At 44.7% G+C, this 21,065-nt stretch overlaps 1 protein-coding gene across 2 annotated transcripts in view; it reads left to right on the top strand.

Annotated features, from left to right (window-relative positions):
• Nucleotides 1-6,597: 6,597 nt before the first annotated feature.
• Nucleotides 6,598-21,065, top strand: part of LOC137424586 (SLIT-ROBO Rho GTPase-activating protein 1) — a 91,396-nt gene continuing 76,928 nt past the window's right edge. For both annotated transcript variants that reach the window (XM_068112181.2, XM_078775643.1), the window contains exons 1-2: nt 6,598-6,655; nt 6,849-6,932. In XM_068112181.2, the coding sequence (XP_067968282.2) occupies nt 6,860-6,932 (73 nt within the window). In that variant the 5' untranslated portion in view covers nt 6,598-6,655; nt 6,849-6,859. The remainder of the gene's footprint in view (nt 6,656-6,848; nt 6,933-21,065) is intronic.

Consider the following 21,065-nt stretch of genomic DNA (forward strand, 5'->3'; position numbering starts at 1 on the left):
TGGCGAATTTGAGTAACATGCAAAAGGTTTTTAAAAATCCCTATCAAATTGTTTTGAGATGGTGATATGTGTACTCGAGTGTACATGCAAATTCAGTTTGACCGGATGAAAAGATAGTCGGGCAACAAGTAAGAATGCTGGAGGCCCATGGAGGGTGTTCCTGTGCTATTGTTTTAGGCCTCGTCCGGTAGACTGTGGGCATTGCTTGGGCCAGGAAGGAGGAGCTGTTGCCAATGACATTAAAACAATCAGGCCATGCTGGTCAAAATATCTGCAAGGACTACAATGTTGTACTCAGTAAATAGACAGCAGCTAACGTCCCTTATACTGCTTAACCCAATCATTGTCATACAGGAAGCGTATGTGTGTGTCGTTGGTTGTTATCTCAATTTGCTGGTTTCAGGAGGTGGAACGGAGTCCTCCCAGGACCCCAAGTATCCATCTCCACTTCGGTAAGGGATCACGGTTCATGGACCAAGATGTTCAACTTTTTCAGAGTTTTGTTCCAAGAGCTCTTTTCAGGATCATCACCGAACTTCCGGATTGCTTCCAGTTGTAGTTCATTTGTGGTAATATTCCCGGGAATGGCTTTTTAAATCTCAGTGATGTTCTTCTTCATCATTCCTGTTGCTCCAATTATCACTGGTGCACTTTTGATGCTCTTCAGCTTCCAAGATCTCTTGACTTCATTTTTGAGGTCCTGGTTTTTGGTCATTTTCTTGATTTCTGGGTTTTTTAGGCCAAAATCGCTGGGTACTGACATCTCAATCATCAATGCTGTCCTTTCCTTTTTGTTCTTGAGTAAAATGTCCAGTCGCAATGCTTTATTTTCCATGTTCACGCTTGATGGAATCAGCAGGTCGTACGTGACCATGACGTCCTCATTTTCAATGATTTCCCTTGGTTCGTGTTTCCATGGGTTTTCTTGTACTGGGATGTCGAAATTACTGCAGATGAACCGGTGGATTCCTTTACATACCTTATTGTACCTTTGGGTATACAGATGCTCTGACTTGAGTTTTTTTTACATCCCGATAGGAGGTAACTCTTGCTTTGTTCTTCTGTCTTGCAGAACCTCCACTTGTCCATCTGGCTCAGTCCCGCCATCTTTTTTAATCCATTGGTGTAGTGTCCTTGATCTTTAGCATTTATTATGATTCGTTCGCCGTCCCAGTTGAGCTGACCTCTTATTCGCCATTCCAATGAGCCTTCTTTGTCTATCCCCACTCTGTCCAATTCTTTTCTTTGTATTTGCCTGCTCTCTTTTTGTTCTCCCAGTTGTTGGTGTATATTTCTTGTTATTTCTTTTTATATACTTATTTTGTCTTTTTGCAAATGTTGGGGCTGTATTTGTTACTGTTTCATTTTCCTGTGCGGCATCTTCGATTTGGACCTGTTTTTGGAAATTCTTTGCAAGGAGAGTTAGAGATACTTTTTCAGGTTTGTTGTGTTCACGTTTTTTTACAAATTGCATCCGATAGCCTGTTGATCATTTCACACAGTCAGCTCGTCCTACACTCGTCGTTCTGTGCACCTGGTTGAGTTCCATCAGGCCACTCCCACCCTCTCGTCTCGGCAGGTACATTCTCAGGGTCCACTGGTTTTTGTAAAATATTTGTTTATGGGAAGGAGTTTTTCTTGTTTTGACATATAACTTGTTGATTTATGATTGGGGCCGGTTTATTATTCTGCAGCTATATTGGAACACTGGTACTGCGAGCTGGTCAGTGTCGATACCTGGGAATTTCCCGGCACCTCGATCAACGTATCACCACGGTCCGCCTCACAGCGCCACCCTGACCTCCCCCTCACAGAGTTACGTGTCATTTCCCATCTCCACATCCTGGTGCGAACCTTAACCACAGCCATGCCACTCCCATCCCCCTTCAAACCGTCTTATTGGCATCTGGACTTTCACACAGTTCATCGGAGCCACGTCTTTTCACAAAGCGCTGGCTCTGTCTATTGGACCCGGTGTTAGCGGCGCTTCACAGGCATTCACGTTCACGTTTCCCTCTCCATTCACAACCCCTCCAATTGCCCTTTAAACATTCATTTCTGGCATTATGTCTGTTCACAAAGGTGGCCGTCACAAAGCGCCATCTCAATCTATCAGACCCGGTGTTAGCGGCATTCGTGGGCATTGTCGTTTCCATTGCCATTCACAGTCCCTCCCATCTCAATGCTGACAACCTCCCCCGTTCCACCGTCATTTCGACCCTTCCCCTGGGGTCTGCCATGTAGCCCATGCAAGAGTCCAGTCCATATGCAATGCACACAGCAGCATACCTCATTCGTCCTCCTTTCGATGTCTGCCTTAAGGGAAGAGGCTCCAGAATCAGATGAGGTCCTGGCGGACATGCTGGCTGTTTGACCCGCCCCGGCAACAGACCACGTTCGTCTTCCTCTCAATTTCCGCTTTTCCCTCGATTCTCCCTGCTAGGACATAGGCTCCAAAACCACCTGATGTCTTGTTGGCGATCACCAACAGTACTTGTGCATCCTCTCTCAAGGATTCTCTCAACTGTTTCCAAGACTGAAGGCCCGATTGCATAAAGCATCCTTAAGGAAAAAGTTAAGGATTTCCTTACCTTTTCCCTTAACTTTTCCCTTAAAGACATCCACCAAGATCTAGAGCCAGCCAGCGTCCCAAACGCACGTCGAATGATGCAACATCGACCACCTCGTGCACATCTCGTCCCGTCAAAGCTGCCGTTGTCAGGTCCGTCTTCACTGTCTTTGAAACTTGTGTATCTGGCACAGCCTCTGGTCCTCTCCGTCCTAGTCTGAGAGGGAGGATCGAGGCACAACCAGCAAGTCATGCCTCCCTTGTCGCCGCCATTGTGTGTGTGTGTGTGTGTGTGTGTGTGTGTGCATGTGCGTGTGCATATGTGTGTGTGTGTGTGTGTGTGTGTGTGTGTGTGTGTGTGTGTGTGTGTGTGTGTGTGTGTGTGTGTGTGTGTGTGTGTTATTGTATGGCTCAAAACTGTCTTCCTCCTCTGTATTCCTCTTCTTCATGAATTACCCACCTTCATCTTTCTCATCCCCCTCCTCATCTTTCACCTGTACCTATTCTTTGTCCTCATCATACTTTTCGTCCTCTTGCTTCTCTGCTACCCTCAGCTCAGGATGGGTGTGTGGGTGGTGGATGGTTGGGGAAAACGAGAAAGTCACCCACTATCAATTTTTGCTCTCACGTTCCAATCGATGTACACCACAGTTAGTGGACAAAAATGTAAAGTCACTTAATATGGCGTTTGGCCACCTAATGCGGCCAGTACGGCCTGATACACCATGGCATAGAGTCCCACCAGAGTCTGGAACTTTTCGGGAGGGATGCGGCAACATTCTTCCACGAGAAAATCAACAACTCACCTGTTTGATGAAGGTGGAAAACGACCTCTCAAGGCCTCGTTCCAGAATATTCTATAAATTCCTGATTGGGTTCAGATCTGGTGACATGAGAAGGCCCTGACATATGGATAACATCAGTGTTGTGCTCATTAAACCATTGGGCGATCACACGTGCTCTATGAATGGGGGCATTGGGAGGGTCTCGTTTTTATGCCTCCGCCGACGAAGTCGGCCAAAGGTCTTGTGCTTTCGGGTTGTCTGTCCATCCGTCTGTGCATCCCTGATTGCTTTTTCGTTACCACGATAACTTGAGAACGGCTGAAGTGATCTAAGTCAAACTTGGTGCAGGTATGCATAATGAGGTAAAGATGAACTCATTATATTTGGGAGCATGAGGTCAAAAGTAAGAGGTAAAGTTAGGTGAAAATCCTATTACAGCGATAACTTCTGAACCAAAGATGGGATTTTAATCAAAGTTGGTACAAGTATGAATTATAATGCAAAGATGAACTGATTTAATTTTGGGGTCAAGCGGTCAAAGTTCAGAAACCAGAATAGGTTTTTGTTACCGTGATAACTTAACAACTGCTGAAGGGAACAACTATGTATAAAGATGCAAAGAGTAACTGATGAGATTATGGGGTTTAGATTATTGGAGTGTGTATTGGTAGAAACGGGAATTCCGTGTAAATATTCAGTGAGCATATACCGCAATGGATGGAGCTGGTAACCTCGACAACCTCGTTCCATCACACCAGCGAAGATTTCCAATCCATGCTTGTTATACCTCAAAAGTACTGCTGGGGATTGAGGGTGTTATTATAAAAAACTTGGCTTGGAAATGGATTTAGGCACATTTGGGGCCTTCCACCTGATACAAGATCACCGAAGTTCTTTCCATACCAACGGACTACCTTTAGGCACCTATCCCTCTCCACATTGCTTCTCCAGCCCCCAACATGTCCCACCCCGACCCGACATATTGGGGGGGGGGGGGGGGGGGATTGCATCAGCCGCAAAGCTGCGTGCAATGAAAGATGATGCAGCCAAGCAGCCACAGGCTGCATACGAACCATCACCATGATGCAAAGATGAACTGATTCGATTTTGGATGTCACGGAGCTCGGTTCCCTGTCGGCATAACATGGCATAAAGGGCGTTGACAAATCTCGGGTTTTAGCTCTCAGCATGAGGAGGTCAGAGAAACCCAGCAAGCTGCCAACAAGCTGTTGAAAAGTGCAAAGGTCGAAGGTCACAGGTCATGTCAGGTAAAAATGTGATACTTGAGAACAGCTGAAGGGACTTACATCAAATTTGGTGCAAGTACAGTAGTGGCCAAACATATTGGCACCCTTGCACTTTTTCAAATAACTCACAATTTTCTCTAAAAATAAGTTGAAATTGACAAAAGTATTTGGTCTCCACAATTCTTTATTTCACTGTAAATATTACTGAACCTTTGTTTTTGATTCAGAACTTAATATATCCTTTTAAGTTAGGAAATACAAATAAATGGCATTGACAAAATTCTTGACACCCGAGACTGAATATTTGGTAGCATGGCCGTTGGACAAAATAACTGCAGTAAAGCGCTTCCGATAGCGATGAATGAGCTTCCTACACCTTTCTACTGGCAGTTTGATCCACTCGTCTTATGCAAACTGCTCCAGTTCTCCCAGATTTGAAGGGTGCTTCCCTCAACTTCTGTTTTCAGATTTCCCCACAGGTGTTCAATGGGATTTAGATCTGGACTCATTGCTGGCCACTTCAGAAGAGTCCAGCGTTTTGTCTTGAACCATTCCTGGGTGTTTTTTGAAGTGTGTTTGGGGGTCATTGTCCTGCTGCAAAACCCATGACCTTCGACAGAGACCCAGATTTCTGACACTGGGTTGAACATTGAGCTCTAAAATGCCTTGGTAATCTCCTGATTTCATGATGCCATGCACACATTCAAGGCACCCAGTGCTGGAGGCAGCACAGCAAACCCAAAACATCACTGAACCTCCTCCATGTTTAAATGTATGGAAGTTGTTCTTTTCTTTGAAGGCTTCATTTTGTTTTCTGTAAACATAGAGATTATGTGCTTTACAAAAAAGCTTTATTTGGTCTCATCTGTCCAAGGACATTCTCCCAGAAGGAGTTTGGCTTGTTCAGGTGTGTTTTGGCAAACTCCAGTCAGGCTTCACGTTTTGGTTTGGCAAACACACCAACGACCCAAAATACCACAAAGACCCAAAACACCCCGAAGACCCAAAACACCCCGAAGACCCAAAACACCCAGAAGACCCAAAACATCCTGAAGACCCAAAACACCCCAAAGACCCCGAAGACACAAAAGACCCCAAATACCTAAAAGACTCCGTAGACCCACAAGATCCCAAAGACCCAAAAGACCCAAAACACCCTGAAGACCCCAAAGACCCTTAAAGACCGTCTCGGCAGTAACACAAGGTGCTGCAAGAACCAAAATACCCCAAATACTCTTAAAGACCCAGAGGAAACAAAAGACCATTAAGACACTGAAGACCCAAAATACCCCGAAGACCCAAAACACCCCAAAGACACAAAATACCCTTAAATGCCCAGAGGATCCAAAAGACCCTGAAGACCCAAATGGCCCTGAAGACCCAAATGGCCCTGAAGACCCAAAACACTATGAAGACACAAAAGACCCAAAAGGCACCGAAATAGTCAAAGATGCCTGTCCCTCTGAAACGACGTGTGATGAGGTGCGTGGAGCGCGCCGGGTCACGCTGGTATATATAATGATGTAATGATTGTTGAAGTTTTCGTGATTCTTTGCCATTGTTAGGGCCAAAAACAATATGATATAAAGCACGATATTTAATAAATTGCGGACGGATTCGGACGAAACTCGGTGAATGAGTTGGTTTGGTGACAAAAACCGATTCGATTTTGGTTCAGGTCCGAATCCAGCTCCGACCTATCAGTGGGATGCAAACAGTAAACTGCCTGGCGGAGGTTTGCTCTCTATACCGAGGGCAGTTCTACTTTGTAATACGTCTGTGTCCTTTAATATCTGATCAAGAGAATCGGAGGGTACGGCATGCACGAACAGCACGTCGCCTCAGCACGAACAGCTGTTTCTCACGACGCGATTTTCCGGCCACTTGGTTCGTCGGGGACATTGACTTGGGGAGTTCGGGGTGCATCAGTTGTGCGGAGTGGGGGAGTGGGGAGGGAAGTTGAGGGCGGGGAAGGAGAGTAGGGCGGAGTGGGTACAGATCGAGGGGGTGAGCACTTTATATATGCGGATGGTGGAGACGGTACAGGTCACGGCGTGAGTTTATAGTAATAATAGTTAGTCCGTATAACTAGCAATGGGCTTTGTAACTCGAGTTCGCTGTGCGTAACTTAGCAAAGCGTTTTTTGTGGACGGTTTGTTGTTGGGATGAGTTGTCGTTGCGAGAGTTGATCAGTTCAAGTGAGCTTCGTGTGCTGGAAGGTGCTCGGGTCTCCCCCCCCCCATCTAGGTGCTGCACCCATGGCGAGCCCCGGAAGATCGAAATCGAGGAAGGATAAGGACGTGCTGTCAGGGTACGAGGCGCTGCTCAGAGGTACCATGCACGGAGCACACTCACCGCATTATTCTCACATTCGGTTATGGGGGCCGCGGGTGCAGGGGGATCGGGTCACGCTGTGTGAAAGGATCTGCCGTGACAATGTCGCCACATTCCGTTATTCTCCCTCCATTGCCTCACTTCGGCGGTTCTCTCAGACGCAGAGGCCTGCCGTACGTACGGTGCACTTTCGATGCACGTCGACCAATAACCTAGATGTAGCATCAGACGCACCGAGTGCAGCTACGTCATCACGCGCAAGTCGAGTCGTGAGCTCACGGGTCGGCACTGCGTGCGCACTAGCCGAGCATGCCGTGAGCGTTGCCGTGCAGACCTCCGAACGTTATAACGTTATAACATATTTTGGACCTGTGTCCCAGAACTGTGCAGTTCGTGCAGAAATGTCATTGTTTAATTGTTTTAATGGACCACTGTTTCATGGGGTCACCGTGAGATGGGGTGGAGTCTTCGCAAGAGCTTCGATCCGGGCATGGTCCATACGGTAACACACTGGTATCAAAAACAGCTGCTCAGCATGAGGGACAGCAGGCGGACACATGTTTGTGATAAACACAACGAGCAAACACCATGGAGTCACAGCAAATAAAGAAAGGCCGGCCTTGCCTCCGCACGACGAGAGCACACGACGCACAAGTATCCGAGATAAATACAAAACAGAAACACCGTCGTCCACTCCGCAAAGTCCTCCAAACGGAGCCTCCCAGGGATTCTGATGAGGGAACCGAGTGAGGGCGTTTCACCTTCCTGGGACATCATGGGGTTTTCTATGTCCGAATTCCCTGCAAAAGCGCAGAGATGACTGCCGAGCTAAAGTGCACGGCGTTGCCCGGATGGGGGAGAGGGGAGAACACAGGGGGAGGGGAGGGAGAGAGAGGGGAGAGACAAAGGGGGAGGGAGGAGGATACAGGGAGGAGGGGAGATGGAAGTGGAAGGAGAGGGGAAGGGAAGGAAGGGGGAGACAGGGGAAGGAAGGGGGAGAGAGGGGACGTGAGGAGAGAGACAAAAGGGGGGAGGGGGATACAGGGGGTGGGGGAGATAGAAGGGGGAGGATAGGGAAGGGACGGAAGGGGGAGATGGGGGAAGGCAGGGAGAGAGAGAGGGCGAGATGGGAGAGACAAAAGGGGCGGGGATACAGGGGGTGGGGGAGATAGAAGGGGGAGGATAGGGAAGGGAAGGAAGGGGTAGACGGGGAAGGGAGGGAGAGAGAGGGGACGAGAGGGGAGGGGGAGATGAAGTGGGAGGGAGGGGAGGAGGGGGAGAGACAAAGGGGGAGGGAGGGGGATACAGGTGGCGGGGGAGGATAGGGGAAGGGAAAGAAGGGGGAGGACAGGGGAAGGGACAGCAGGGGGAGACGGGGAAAGGGAGGGAGAGAGAGGCGATGAGAGGGGAGAGACAAAAGGGGGGGGGGTAGAAGGGGGGATAGGGGAAGGGAAGGAAGGGGGAGACGGGGGAAGGGAGGGAGAGAGGAGACGAGAGGGGAGAGACAAAAGGGGGGAGGAGGATACAGGGGGCGGGGGAGATAGAAGGGCGAGGATAGGGGAAAGGGAGGAAGGGGGAGATGGAGGAAGGGAGGGGGAGAGATGGGAGAGATAAAAGGGGGGAGGGGATGCAGGGGCAGGGGAGATAGAAGGGGGAGGATAGGGGAAGAGAAGGAAGGAGGAGACGGGGGAAGTGAGGGATAGAGAGGAGATGAGAGGGGAGGGAGAGATGAACTTGGAGGGAGGGGGAGAAGGGGAGACGGGTCGGGGAAAGCTTCGACGAAGGGTTAATGCTTAACACTCTTTTTCTCCAACGAAGTGTTAACGACTGAAACGTCGGCTTCTCCTTACTTCCTGCAGCAGATAGCATGATATTCCAATTAGCATCGTGTATTTTCACCTGTGGGATATTTGACACTGAGATCCCAGGATCATGAACTATTGGCTCAGGTGGGAATGCCAAACAAATCAACCAACATGTTCCAAAAGAGTGCAATTTTAACACAATCACTTGAAGGAAGTCGGGATGGATGTTTTACACTTCGTTTGAAGGAGGCCGGTGCTGGCATGCTGCTTCCTCCCTGTGTGGCGTCATGTGTCAGGATTAATGTTGGCAAAGCTCCAGCAAGATGAAGCATCTTAGATCAGTGATGCAAGAAGTCGGATGAGCAACTTTACCAACTTGAAAGGTACCTGACTCAATCGAGCCAGGTTGTCCGACAGGATCGTGCAGAGGTGCACTTACCTTTGAGATGTCTGGTCTGGGTTTTCCAAGTTGCTGCCCAAGTCAGCTCAAGTTGAACGTCAGGCTTGGCAGCCACAGTCTGCGAAAGGTTTGTGCCAACAATGTTCCCCTGCTGACCCCACCAGGAAGTGGGATTAATTAGGCCAGCTTATTGCCATGTGAGATGTAGTTCCGCCTAGATGATTCAGGAATGACTAGGCCTAAACCTGTTTGCTATACACTTGGCTTTGTTCATGGAGGTAGGCCCTGCCCATCACCAAGTAACACAAGGTTCTGCATCATCTGTGAATGTTCCCAGATCCCATACACTTTCCCTGTTTGCCGAAGTCATGGTGGTGGGGGGTATGCAGACAGGGCAGTGCCAGGCAGCTATAGGTAAAGTTAACCGGGTTTTATGTTGTATTCATGGGGGGTGGGAGGGGGTTAAATTATAAAACAAAGGAGTTAGTGTTAACACTGTATAGGAATTGGGTGAGGCCTCATCTGGAATGTTGTGTGCAGTTTTTGGTCACCACAACTCAGGAAGCACATAGCTGCCAGAGAGAGGGTTCAGCATAGGCCTACTAGAATGATTCCGGGACTAGCTAGACTAGCGATCGACCGGGATTAAAACTTAGGATCCTAGGATCCCAAGCCGGCACCCTAACCGCTAAGAATTCGTTTTTACTCTTGGAATATATTGGCAGTAACAATGAACTTCAGGCCCGAATGATCACCTCTATGGTGAATCTTCTTCACCACACGTCACTTCCGGTTCATCATTGGTAATTCAGACAATTGAACAGGACCCATCCATCCATCTTTGTTTTGATATCCACCGACACGTCACCGAATTACGCTCGTTTACCTGCCTGGTAAAGCTTGCCGTTGGCTTAACGGTTAAGGTGGCTGGCTTAAGATCTTAGGGTCTTGAGTTTCAGCCCCTGTCGTGCCGTTGTAAAAACACCAGGTGGGCTGACTCAGCTTGTCATCCTTCTGAGGTCAGACAAATGAGTACCAGCTTACTAATACCAGGGACTCTGCCACAAACTGCATACGATACAACAACAATTTACCTGGTAGATTGACAGACAGTGGCATAGTTTGGGCGTTGATTTAGTCTCTCAGCTACCTTGGCTATCGACCTAGTATCTACAAATCGCTCTCCTTGCTTTAAGTGTGGAAAAATCGGTCATAATTTCATCAAAATTAATGTCATGGCCAATATAACTTTCTATGGATAAGATTCACACGCCTGTGCTCACCATACGTCATGGCGTACATATCGTGTGCACACGGGCCGAAGAAAACTCTTACCGTGAAATAAATGAATTCAGAAAAAGCACTGATTTGTAATTATCCTCGAATGGGGGCACACATTATAAAGAGGATGAGATTATAGGAAAGTGGGGATTCCAATCCAAGATGTCGAAAGGAAAAGAGAGGCGGACAGGGAAGTTAAAGAACTAACTTGACACGTGATCTTGGCCATCACTAATTTTGCTTCTATGATATGAAACATCTGGACCTGATTGACACGTAATTACTAAATAACTACAACAATTATAACCCCGCCATCCCTTCGGCCGACGGGCGATCTCTGTATTACAGAATGCATGACCTCGTCAGTTTGAAGATTCACCAGACAATTAGATAAGAAAAGGGTTTTGCGGAACCGGCAGCTTCGTAATTACTAATACGGATTTATTTACTGTGCGGAGGTGATTAGAAATTACGGAAAATGGTAAACCGGATGGAAAGAGTTTGTAAACATGGACCTGACACATTGACACATTCCACGCAGTTTAAAATGTAAAACATAGTTCTGAAAGTTCTCGTGCTCCAAGTAGTTCGTTGTATTGTAGTTTATATACAACCAAATGGAGCAGGGCAACGTTTTGGGGGGGGGGGGGGCATCATTTGGTACCCCATCCACATTCACGCTCAGGGTTTGCCCCATTCCTGCCCCCCATGTTGGTTTTGGAGAATTGAAATAAGACCCGGGATTTCAAGTTCACAAGCTCAAACACATAGACACGTACAGTTATTTTTGTGTCGTACCTGACAGGTGAACATAATTGCTCTTTAAAACAGCAAATTACCTTTGGGTGCAGTCAGTTGGTTAAGGCGCCGGAGCTGAAGGCTCATTATTGGGAAGGAGAGGCCGTCGCCAGATTGGTGAGAGAAACGAGGCGTGGTAGGGTTACACCACACTTCTCATCCCATTACTCTGCGATGAAAACATTGTAGGATCAAATTTTATGGAAGAGCCATTTGTGATGAAGCGAAAAAGAATGTAAGAGGAAAAATTGGTGAGTTAGAAAAGATGAATGCTGAGTATATTTTGGAATGTAACCAAGGAATGATTTGTGCACAAAAGAAGGAGGAGATAGGGGGACAGTCATTGAAGAGAATAGTGGATAAAATGGGTCAAAGTGAGTGGACAATAAGGTAGGACGGCAGACGTGACGTCTAATGGATGGTGGGGAAGATTGTGGTACAGTATAAGATAAGTGAGGGAGACAGTGAGGAACTTGAGTGCACTAGGTGGTGAAGGAAGCTTGAGGATGATAGCCGAGGTTGAGGAGGAAGGTTGGAAGAGAAAATGGAAGATGCAAGCATGTGGAATAAACAAAGGAAGGGTTACAGGTGATAGTGTACATGGAAAATTAACAGAGAGCAAGCCTTTCGTTACGGAACAGCGGACTCATTCTACAAGTTTTAGAGGTTCTGTGGACATAAATATATATGTGTTCATGTATGTATATATATATATATATATACAGTCACGTGAAAAAGTAAGTACACCCCATGTAAAAGTTTGACTTTTTCAACATATTTCAACATACAGCTATTTGATCTTCATTTCAACAATATTGATAGATAAAGGTGATATAATATAACAAATATCATGAAACATTTACATTTTGTAGTCCATTGTATAATTTAAATAAACATAAATGCAAATTTCGCATGTGTAAAAAGTAAGTACACCCCTACATTTATCACTACTTCAAATACCTAAAATTAGAATCAGGTGCACCACCTCAGGTGCAAATGATTAGAACATCGTCAGAGAGGATCTTGGAGGAACCTGTCTTATTTAAACCTCAGACATTTCGTTTGGTTTGCTCTTTGTTGTTGAAGTGTGCGGCGTCACCATGCCGAGATTAAAAGAGCTCTCTGAGGCCTTCAGAAAGAAGGTTATAGATGCCTACGAGTCTGGGAAGGGATTTAAAAAGATCTCCAAACAATTTGAAATCAATCATTCGTATGTCCGGAAGATCATCAACAACTGGAGAAGATTCCAAACAACTGCCAACTTGTTCAGGCCAGGCCGCACCAACAGGTTCAGCCTGAGAGCAGACCGCAAGATGCTGAAAGAGGTCTCAAAGAACCCCCGAATGTCATCATGGGACCGACAGGTAGCTCTTGCCACTGTTGATGTCAAAGTGCACGAGTCTACCATTAGAAAGAGGCTTCACAAATTTGATCTACATGGGCGGTGTGCCAGGAGGAAACCTTTGCTGTCCAGAAAGAACATCAGAGCAAGATTTGCCAATGAACACCTCGGCAAAGACCAGCGCTTCTGGAACAATGTGCTCTGGACAGATGAGTCAAAGGTAGAGCTATTTGGCCACAGTACCAGAAGACATGTTTGGCGAAAACCAAAGACAGCATTTGACCACAAGAACCTGATACCAACTGTAAAGCATGGTGGTGGAAATATTATGGTTTGGGGCAGCTTTGCTGCATCAGGGCCTGGGCAGCTCACCATCATAGAATCCACTATGAATTCCTCATTCTACCAGAGGGTGCTTGAGGATAATGTGAGGCCATCTGTCGGAAAGTTGAAGCTCAACCGAAGGTGGACCTTGCAACATGACAATGACCCAAAACATACCAGTAAATCCACCAAGGAATGGCTGAAAAGAAAGAAATGGAGGGTTCTGGAATGGCCAAGTCAAAGCCCGGATCTAAGTCCCATCGAGATGTTGTGCGGGGATTTGAAACGAGCTGTGCATGCAAGAAACCCCTCAAAGATCGCACAGCTGAAAGAATTCTGCATGGAGGAGTGGGCAGAAATTTCTCCCAGTCGATGTCAGAGACTGGTAGACAGTTATAAGAAACGCCTACTTGAGGTTGTTTCTGCCAAAGGGGGCAATACCACCTGTTCGAGCCAAGGGTGTACTTACTTTTTCCACATGCGAAATTTGCATTTATGTTTATTTAAATTATACAATGGACTACAAAATGTAAATGTTTCATAATATTTGTTATATTATATCACCTTTATCTATCAATATTGTTGAAATGAAGATCAAATAGCTGTATGTTGAAATATGTTGAAAAAGTCAAAACTTTACATGCGGTGTACTTACTTTTTCACGTTACTGTATATCAAGAAGACTATGATTTTAAGTTGGTGCATTTGAACCTCACTGGCTTGCAGGTTAGAGATGTTATATAATCTGTCTGAGTTGTGTGATAACTTAATGCCACGAGTTAATGTTTCATTCGGGTTGAAGGTTCCACAGATGTGAAAGTATCTATAGGGCAATGAGACCTGAATGGTCATTTACCGTGAGAAATGCAAATAATAAGGATGCAGGATAAATACTACGCAGTTTCTCATGTTCATAAATGTTTGTTTGCTTATACGATAGTACAGTGTTTCCTTGGCAATGCTGTCCCTGTCTGAAGCGTCATGCAGACTTGTGCTAATTAGGGATTACTGCAACAGCAAGGAGGATATTTAAAATTGCGAAGCCAAGATCATGGTTTGGTGTTGCAGCCCAGGAGCTTCTGGTTTGCCTGTTGCGGCAAAAGAGGGGAAGGATGTGGAAACAGTGGAGGGAAGAAGTGACAGATGATCTCCAGTGTTGGAAGCAGAGGGGGGGAGGGCTTGGGTGGGGTTGAAAAGATGTGATAACGTGCTGTTTCAAGAAGGGAGGTCAACCAGAGAGAAATGGACAGGCAAATGGAGATAAGCAACACTGCTCATCCTGCTGATTGAACCTCAAGATTCCAGAACGACCATGGACTATGGCCTGCCTGCCTGGCTTGATCCCATATTTGTAATGTTAACATTAAAGCGGGAATTGTCAACATTCTGGGAACCATATTTCCTGTCGATGGCGTGGTCACTGCATTGCGATCAATGATGGCAGAGTGTAGCAATAGACACATCAATTATCCTGGAAACTTTGCATTTTCCCCTTGTCTGGCTGCAATATTTTTAACAAGTACATCGATTATTCGGAGACCAATGTCAGCCAAATTAAACTTGCGCTCAGTGCAAAATGGCAAATCCAACAATGACAACCACACTTAGCCCTAACGGCCTAACCGATGTCCCCTTATCATATAAGAAGAGATTCATGACCGAGATCCAAACTCATACTTGGAAGCAAACAAAAGTGCGCCAGCCCTGTGAGGCTCACCTCACCCGCTGCAGATACTACGACGCGCCAATGAGCAAGAAGTGGGGCTGCCCTTTGGTCGCTGACCTTTTCGTGCCAAAGAAGACATCTGGAGAATGATTTTCATTCTTCAAAATGGAAAACGTGGTGTACTGACTTTGTCCACCACATGCACTGGCACGCATCATCTTTGCCCCCTGTCCGTGCACGCATGAAGCTGATGTCAAACTTTTGGTTAAAACTAGACGATTTTTATATTTGGTCACGGTACCCCTTTGGTCGTACCCTTTTGGTCGCGGCCTCAGTTGTACCCCGCCGTGGGGGCACGTGCCAGGCTGTGGGCGCGTCTCTCTGGCCCGGTGAAAGGAAGTGGCTGTTTGGGACGGCAGACCGCCCTGTGCACAGAGCTCAGTTGTTTATGCTGTGTTGGTGAGCAATGTATGTGCTGGGAGGGGGATTAGGAGGCTTTTTCTTTCCCCTTCCATGAATCTGAAAGGCCATTGAGGAGAAAAAAGTGGTTTGTGCAAGAAACAAAGCCAGAAGTGTGTCTGAATGTTTTGAAAAATTGTCTTCATTCTTTTAGCTGCTTAAACGCCTTTAGGTATATATCGGTGTTCATTTGACCAAATGTTCATTGTACTCATTGCCTTCCAGTAGGGTTGGTAGTTGGTCTTTGAGTGTATTCCCTGTAAACTAGCTGCTCCAGCTGATCTCACCTTTACCTGGCTGAGCTGTTGTTTCCCTGGCTGAAAATTAAAAAAAGAAACCTCCATTGTGAAGGAGGAAGCACAAAGCGATGGTGTTTCATCAGAACAGATCCTCAAGAAACACTCACATATAGCATGAGCGGAAGACCCGTCAACAGAAGTACCTGGAAAAGTAGTCACAAAAATCCCGCTATGCAAGGCCTAGTAGGAAAGCGCTTGCTTGCCTTGATCTCATCGCTGAAGTTCACACCTGGTTTATGGCGAAGGGTGTTGCTTTTGATGAAGGATGCTGCTGCCGTTGCATCCAATTGATGTCATCCTTGGTGAAGTAGCCATGGTTACCAGTGTGGACCAAAACACCTTTTTTTTTTTTTTTTTTTTTGGTATACAAGATCGAGGCTCGTGTAAGAGCTAAAAGTATGCCATGCACTGCCTAAAAACTTCAGTATGCCATGCACTGCCTACAAACTTCAGTATGCCATGCACTTTCTAAAAACTTCAGTATGCCATGCACTGCCTACAAACTTCAGTATGCCATGCACTGCCTAAAAACTTCACTATGCCATGCACTTTCTAAAAACTTCAGTATGCCATGCACAGCCTGAAAACTTCAGTATGCCATGCACTGCCTACAAACTTCAGTATGCCATGCACTGCCTAAAAACTTCAGTATGCCATGCACTGCCTACAAACTTCAGTATGCCATGCACTGCCTAAAAACTTCAGTATGCCATGCACTGCCTGACAATGTACATTGTTCAAGAAATGGATTATTTATTTAATTCCTGAACAGTTATTTTGATGTGTGCATGTTGTTAAATATTGTTTCGAAAATTGTCGATCGGTGTCATCAGTTTGCAGACAAGACAGCGGTTGTGAATTATTTTACGTCATAATTTCTCTTGTCAACAAAATAGAAGCTTAAGCAGTCTAGCGGTATCAGAAGAGCCACCATTTTCAACAAAAGCTGCAGAATATTTGTTCTGTGATCTTCGGGCAAGACAGTTTCCATGTTGTGCACAGAAGTGAGCGTGGCAGGATAGCTCTGCTGGTAGCGTGTTTTCCATCGAGTCATGTAGTCTCGGATCATTCGCCGATGGAGGCTCGGACGTGACAATACACTGCTGTTCCGATGCAATACGAGCAGAGGGTGCTATAATTGGGAGCATGTATGTTGAGGAGATAGCTGTCCTTGCCACCCTGTGGCAGAGTGGCAACCTGTGCTTAAACCTGTAGTGAGCACTAAGTTGCTCTGAGAAGAGTGAGTGGGGTCTCCAGCACACCCATTATTAATAATTTGTATTTATCGAAAGTCTAGGCTCATGGAAGAGCGAGATGTTGGAAGTACTATGAAGTAGATAAAAATGTTGTGGTGAAGGTCGTCATTTCAATGCTTAGAACGTGGCCCAGCGGGCATGCCACCCACCCCAACACCACCCGAAACACAAGCAATCTGTACCAACAACTCTCCATCCCCCCCACTTTCAAACATCTTGGATCCACCATGAGAACAAATTAATTTATGGACTTCATGGATGGGGATTATCACCAAAGATGCTTATTGCAAGTTCGGGAAAGCTTCAATTTGTTTACTGGGTGTATCATGAATTCACTTGTTGGAATCAAATACAGGAAATACACAATCCACAAAGCAACGTTGACTTCCCCAATGCACCAGACTACATTTTTCAATCACAGCAAGTACCAGATTATCAGGTCATATGACCTGAACCACAAGTTGGATTAGCATTAGCAATGTGGAAAATGAAGGCCTCTTCTGAAATACTGCGACAAACACATTACGATTTTGCAACTCACTTTAGAAACCAAGAACATTTTGGTCATGAGGTGCCATATTTTCATGACTGGACCAGCCGCTTGCAATTCCTGGGCAGAGACACGGCGGTGGCATCATGACGCGTAACTTTGATCAAGAATGGCCAAACAGCGATCACCAATGGGGATACTTAGTTAATCCAATGCTGTTTCAGCAGGTACACCGACAACATGCGGAGTTGACCGTTTCAACTCTCCTGACTACACTGAAGCATCTGGCAATATTTTAAGAGGTAATGCATCCAGAATCAGACGCCGCAACATCCGTGACATAATGCAGGAAAACCACATGGGAAGCATTGTCACTGCATGTGTGACGCCACTCCTCCTGATGGAGTGTCTTTGGCTGCTCACTGTATGCATGATAACCAAGCAAGCTGGTCTCTTCATACGACATCTTGCTTGGCTGATTGGAGCAACATAAACACACTTAAAATCGCCTCGAAACTGCAGAACAAGAATGAACAATTCAACGATGAGGTGGCAATAACAACAGCCCATGGAGCTCTTATCAGAATTACAGTCATTTATACTAGCCCTGAACTATTGAGCTGTTATTTGTCCATAACAGAGAAGAAGAAGAAGAAGAAGAAGTAAAGAAGAAGAAGAAGCTTTCCATCAAGAAGGACATTTGGACCTTTCATTGATGTGCAAATAAGATTCCTGGTACTTGGTTTTAAGAAAAGTTCAACAATTGTTTAACATCTTTAAGCAATTTGTCCACTACTGATATACCTGAAATCATAATAATCCTTAACAAAGGCCATTTCCCAGTTGCTTCATGATACACTGCGATGGTTTTGTTGAAAAAGCTTAATTTTCACATCGAATATATATAAGAAGTAACTTACCGGCCATAATAGATGAAGTGAAAGCTTCATTGAGAAAAGCAAGAATGATGGGTTTTCCTGCATTCTTCCAGTCTCCAGGAATAACAGTTGTAACGAGAACAGCAATCAGTAGAGCGCATATCCCCACCAGGCTGAACAGTTTACGTTTTGTATCCCACTGATAGGCCGGATCTGGATTCGGAGCAAAACGAAAATCGAATCGGCTTGATCTTGTCGCCTAACCAACTCATCCACCAAGTTTTGTCATAACTCGACCACAACTTTTTCAAATATCATGCTATACATCGTTTTTGGCTCCATCACCAAATGATGAAGAATCACTTAAAAAATTAAAATAAACTCTTATATCCGTATCCAGAATCCGATCTTCACCAAAATCGAATCAATTCGTCCTTGTCACACACCGGACCTATCCACCAAATTTTGTCCGAATCCGTCCACAACCTTTTGAGATATCCTGCTGACAAACAGACAAACAAACAGATAAAAATCACTCGTAGAGCGACACTTGGCAAAACAGAACAAAGTAGAATGGCACTCAGTAGAGCATCCATTTAACCTCAAAAATAATTAGTGGTTGAATTCAGTGACCTGATATGCAAATCGTCCTCAAAGTTTAAGTTAATCGGATGAAAATTGACAATTTTAGAAATTTGGCCGATGTTGACCTTTTGGCCGATGTTGACCTCAAAAATAGTTGGGGGTTGGTTTCAGTAAGCTTATATGCAAATCCTATTCAGATTTCAAGTCAATCGGATGAAAATTGAGGATTTTAGAAATTCGAAATCGTTGTTGACCTTTGGCTTATGTTGACCTTTTGGCCTATGCTGATCTCAAAAATAGTTGGTGGTTGGTTTCAGTTAGCTGATATGCAACTCCTATTCAGATTTCAAGTCAATCGGATGAAAATTGAGGATTTTAGAAATTCGAAATCGTTGTTGACCTTTGGCTTATGTTGACCTTTTGGCCTATGCTGATCTCAAAAATAGTTGGTGGTTGGTTTCAGTTAGCTGATATGCAAATCCTATTCAGATTTCAAGTCAATCGGATGAAAATTGAGGATTTTAGAAATTCGAAATCGTTGTTGACCTTTGGCTTATGTTGACCTTTTGGCCTATGCTGATCTCAAAAATAGTTGGTGGTTGGTTTCAGTTAGCTGATATGCAAATCCTATTCAGATTTCAAGTCAATCGGATGAAAATTGAGGATTTTAGAAATTCGAAATCGTTGTTGACCTTTGGCTTATGTTGACCTTTTGGCCTATGCTGATCTCAAAAATAGTTGGTGGTTGGTTTCAGTTAGCTGATATGCAACTCCTATTCAGATTTCAAGTCAATCGGATGAAAATTGAGGATTTTAGAAATTCGAAATCGTTGTTGACCTTTGGCTTATGTTGACCTTTTGGCCTATGCTGATCTCAAAAATAGTTGGGGGTTAGTTTCAGTAAGCTTATATGCAAATCCTATTCAGATTTCAAGTCAATCGGATGAAAATTGAGGATTTTAGAAATTCGAAATCATTGTTGACCTTTGGCTTATGTTGACCTTTTGGCCTATGCTGATCTCAAAAATAGTTGGTGGTTGGTTTCAGTTAGCTGATATGCAAATCCTATTCAGATTTCAAGTCAATCGGATGAAAATTGAGGATTTTAGAAATTCGAAATCGTTGTTGACCTTTGGCTTATGTTGACCTTTTGGCCTATGCTGATCTCAAAAATAGTTGGTGGTTGGTTTCAGTTAGCTGATATGCAAATCCTATTCAGATTTCAAGTCAATCGGATGAAAATTGAGGATTTTAGAAATTCGAAATCGTTGTTGACCTTTGGCTTATGTTGACCTTTTGGCCTATGCTGATCTCAAAAATAGTTGGTGGTTGGTTTCAGTTAGCTGATATGCAAATCCTATTCAGATTTCAAGTCAATCGGATGAAAATTGAGGATTTTATAAATTCGAAATCGTTGTTGACCTTTGGCTTATGTTGACCTTTTGGCCTATGCTGATCTCAAAAATAGTTGGTGGTTGGTTTCAGTTAGCTGATATGCAAATCCTATTCAGATTTCAAGTCAATCGGATGAAAATTGAGGATTTTAGAAATTCGAAATCGTTGTTGACCTTTGGCTTATGTTGACCTTTTGGCCTATGCTGATCTCAAAAATAGTTGGTGGTTGGTTTCAGTTAGCTGATATGCAAATCCTATTCAGATTTCAAGTCAATCGGATGAAAATTGAGGATTTTAGAAATTCGAAATCGTTGTTGACCTTTGGCTTATGTTGACCTCTTGGCCTATGCTGATCTCAAAAATAGTTGGTGGTTGGTTTCAGTTAGCTGATATGCAAATCCTATTCAGCTTTCAAGTCAATCGGATGAAAATTGAGGATTTTAGAAATTTCAAAAAACTGGTTGACCTTTGGCCGATGTTGACCTCATGACCGACCTATGTTCATCCCAAAAATAGTTGGTGGTTGAATTCAGTTAGCTGATATGAAAATTCTATTCAAATGTCAAGTCAATCGGATGAAAATTGAGGATTTTAGAAATTCGAAGAAGGTGGTTGACCTTTGGCCCCTAAGGTAAACACCTTATGACCTATGTTGATCTCAAAAATGGTTGGTGGTTGAATTCAGTTAGCTGATATGAAAATTCTATTCAAATTTCAAGTCAATCGGATGAAAATTGAGGATTTTAGAAATTTCAAAAAACTGGTTGACATTTGGCCGATGTTGACCTCATGACCGACCTATGTTCATCTCAAAAATGGTTGGTGGTTGAATTCAGTTAGCTGATATGAAAATCCTATTCAAATGTCAAGTCAATCGGATGAAAATTGAGGATTTTAGAAATTTGAAAAAGGTGGTTGATCTTTGGCCTATGTTGACCTTTTGACCTCAAATATATATAGGATTTTGTCTGACCACGAGCTCTACCATTTGCTGAAGTTTCGGGAAGTTCGGTTTAAAATTGTGACCTGTAGGTAAGTATAAGTGAGCGGACTGACAAACACACAAACACACACAAACCAGAGTGATCAACATACTTGCAAAAAATATATTTATTTATTTATTTTGCCAAGTAAACAAACGGACAGACAAGA

The sequence above is a fragment of the Myxine glutinosa genome, chromosome 4 (genome assembly GCF_964187855.1).
Source record: "Myxine glutinosa chromosome 4, kmMyxGlut1.1, whole genome shotgun sequence".
NCBI lineage: Eukaryota > Metazoa > Chordata > Myxini > Myxiniformes > Myxinidae > Myxine > Myxine glutinosa.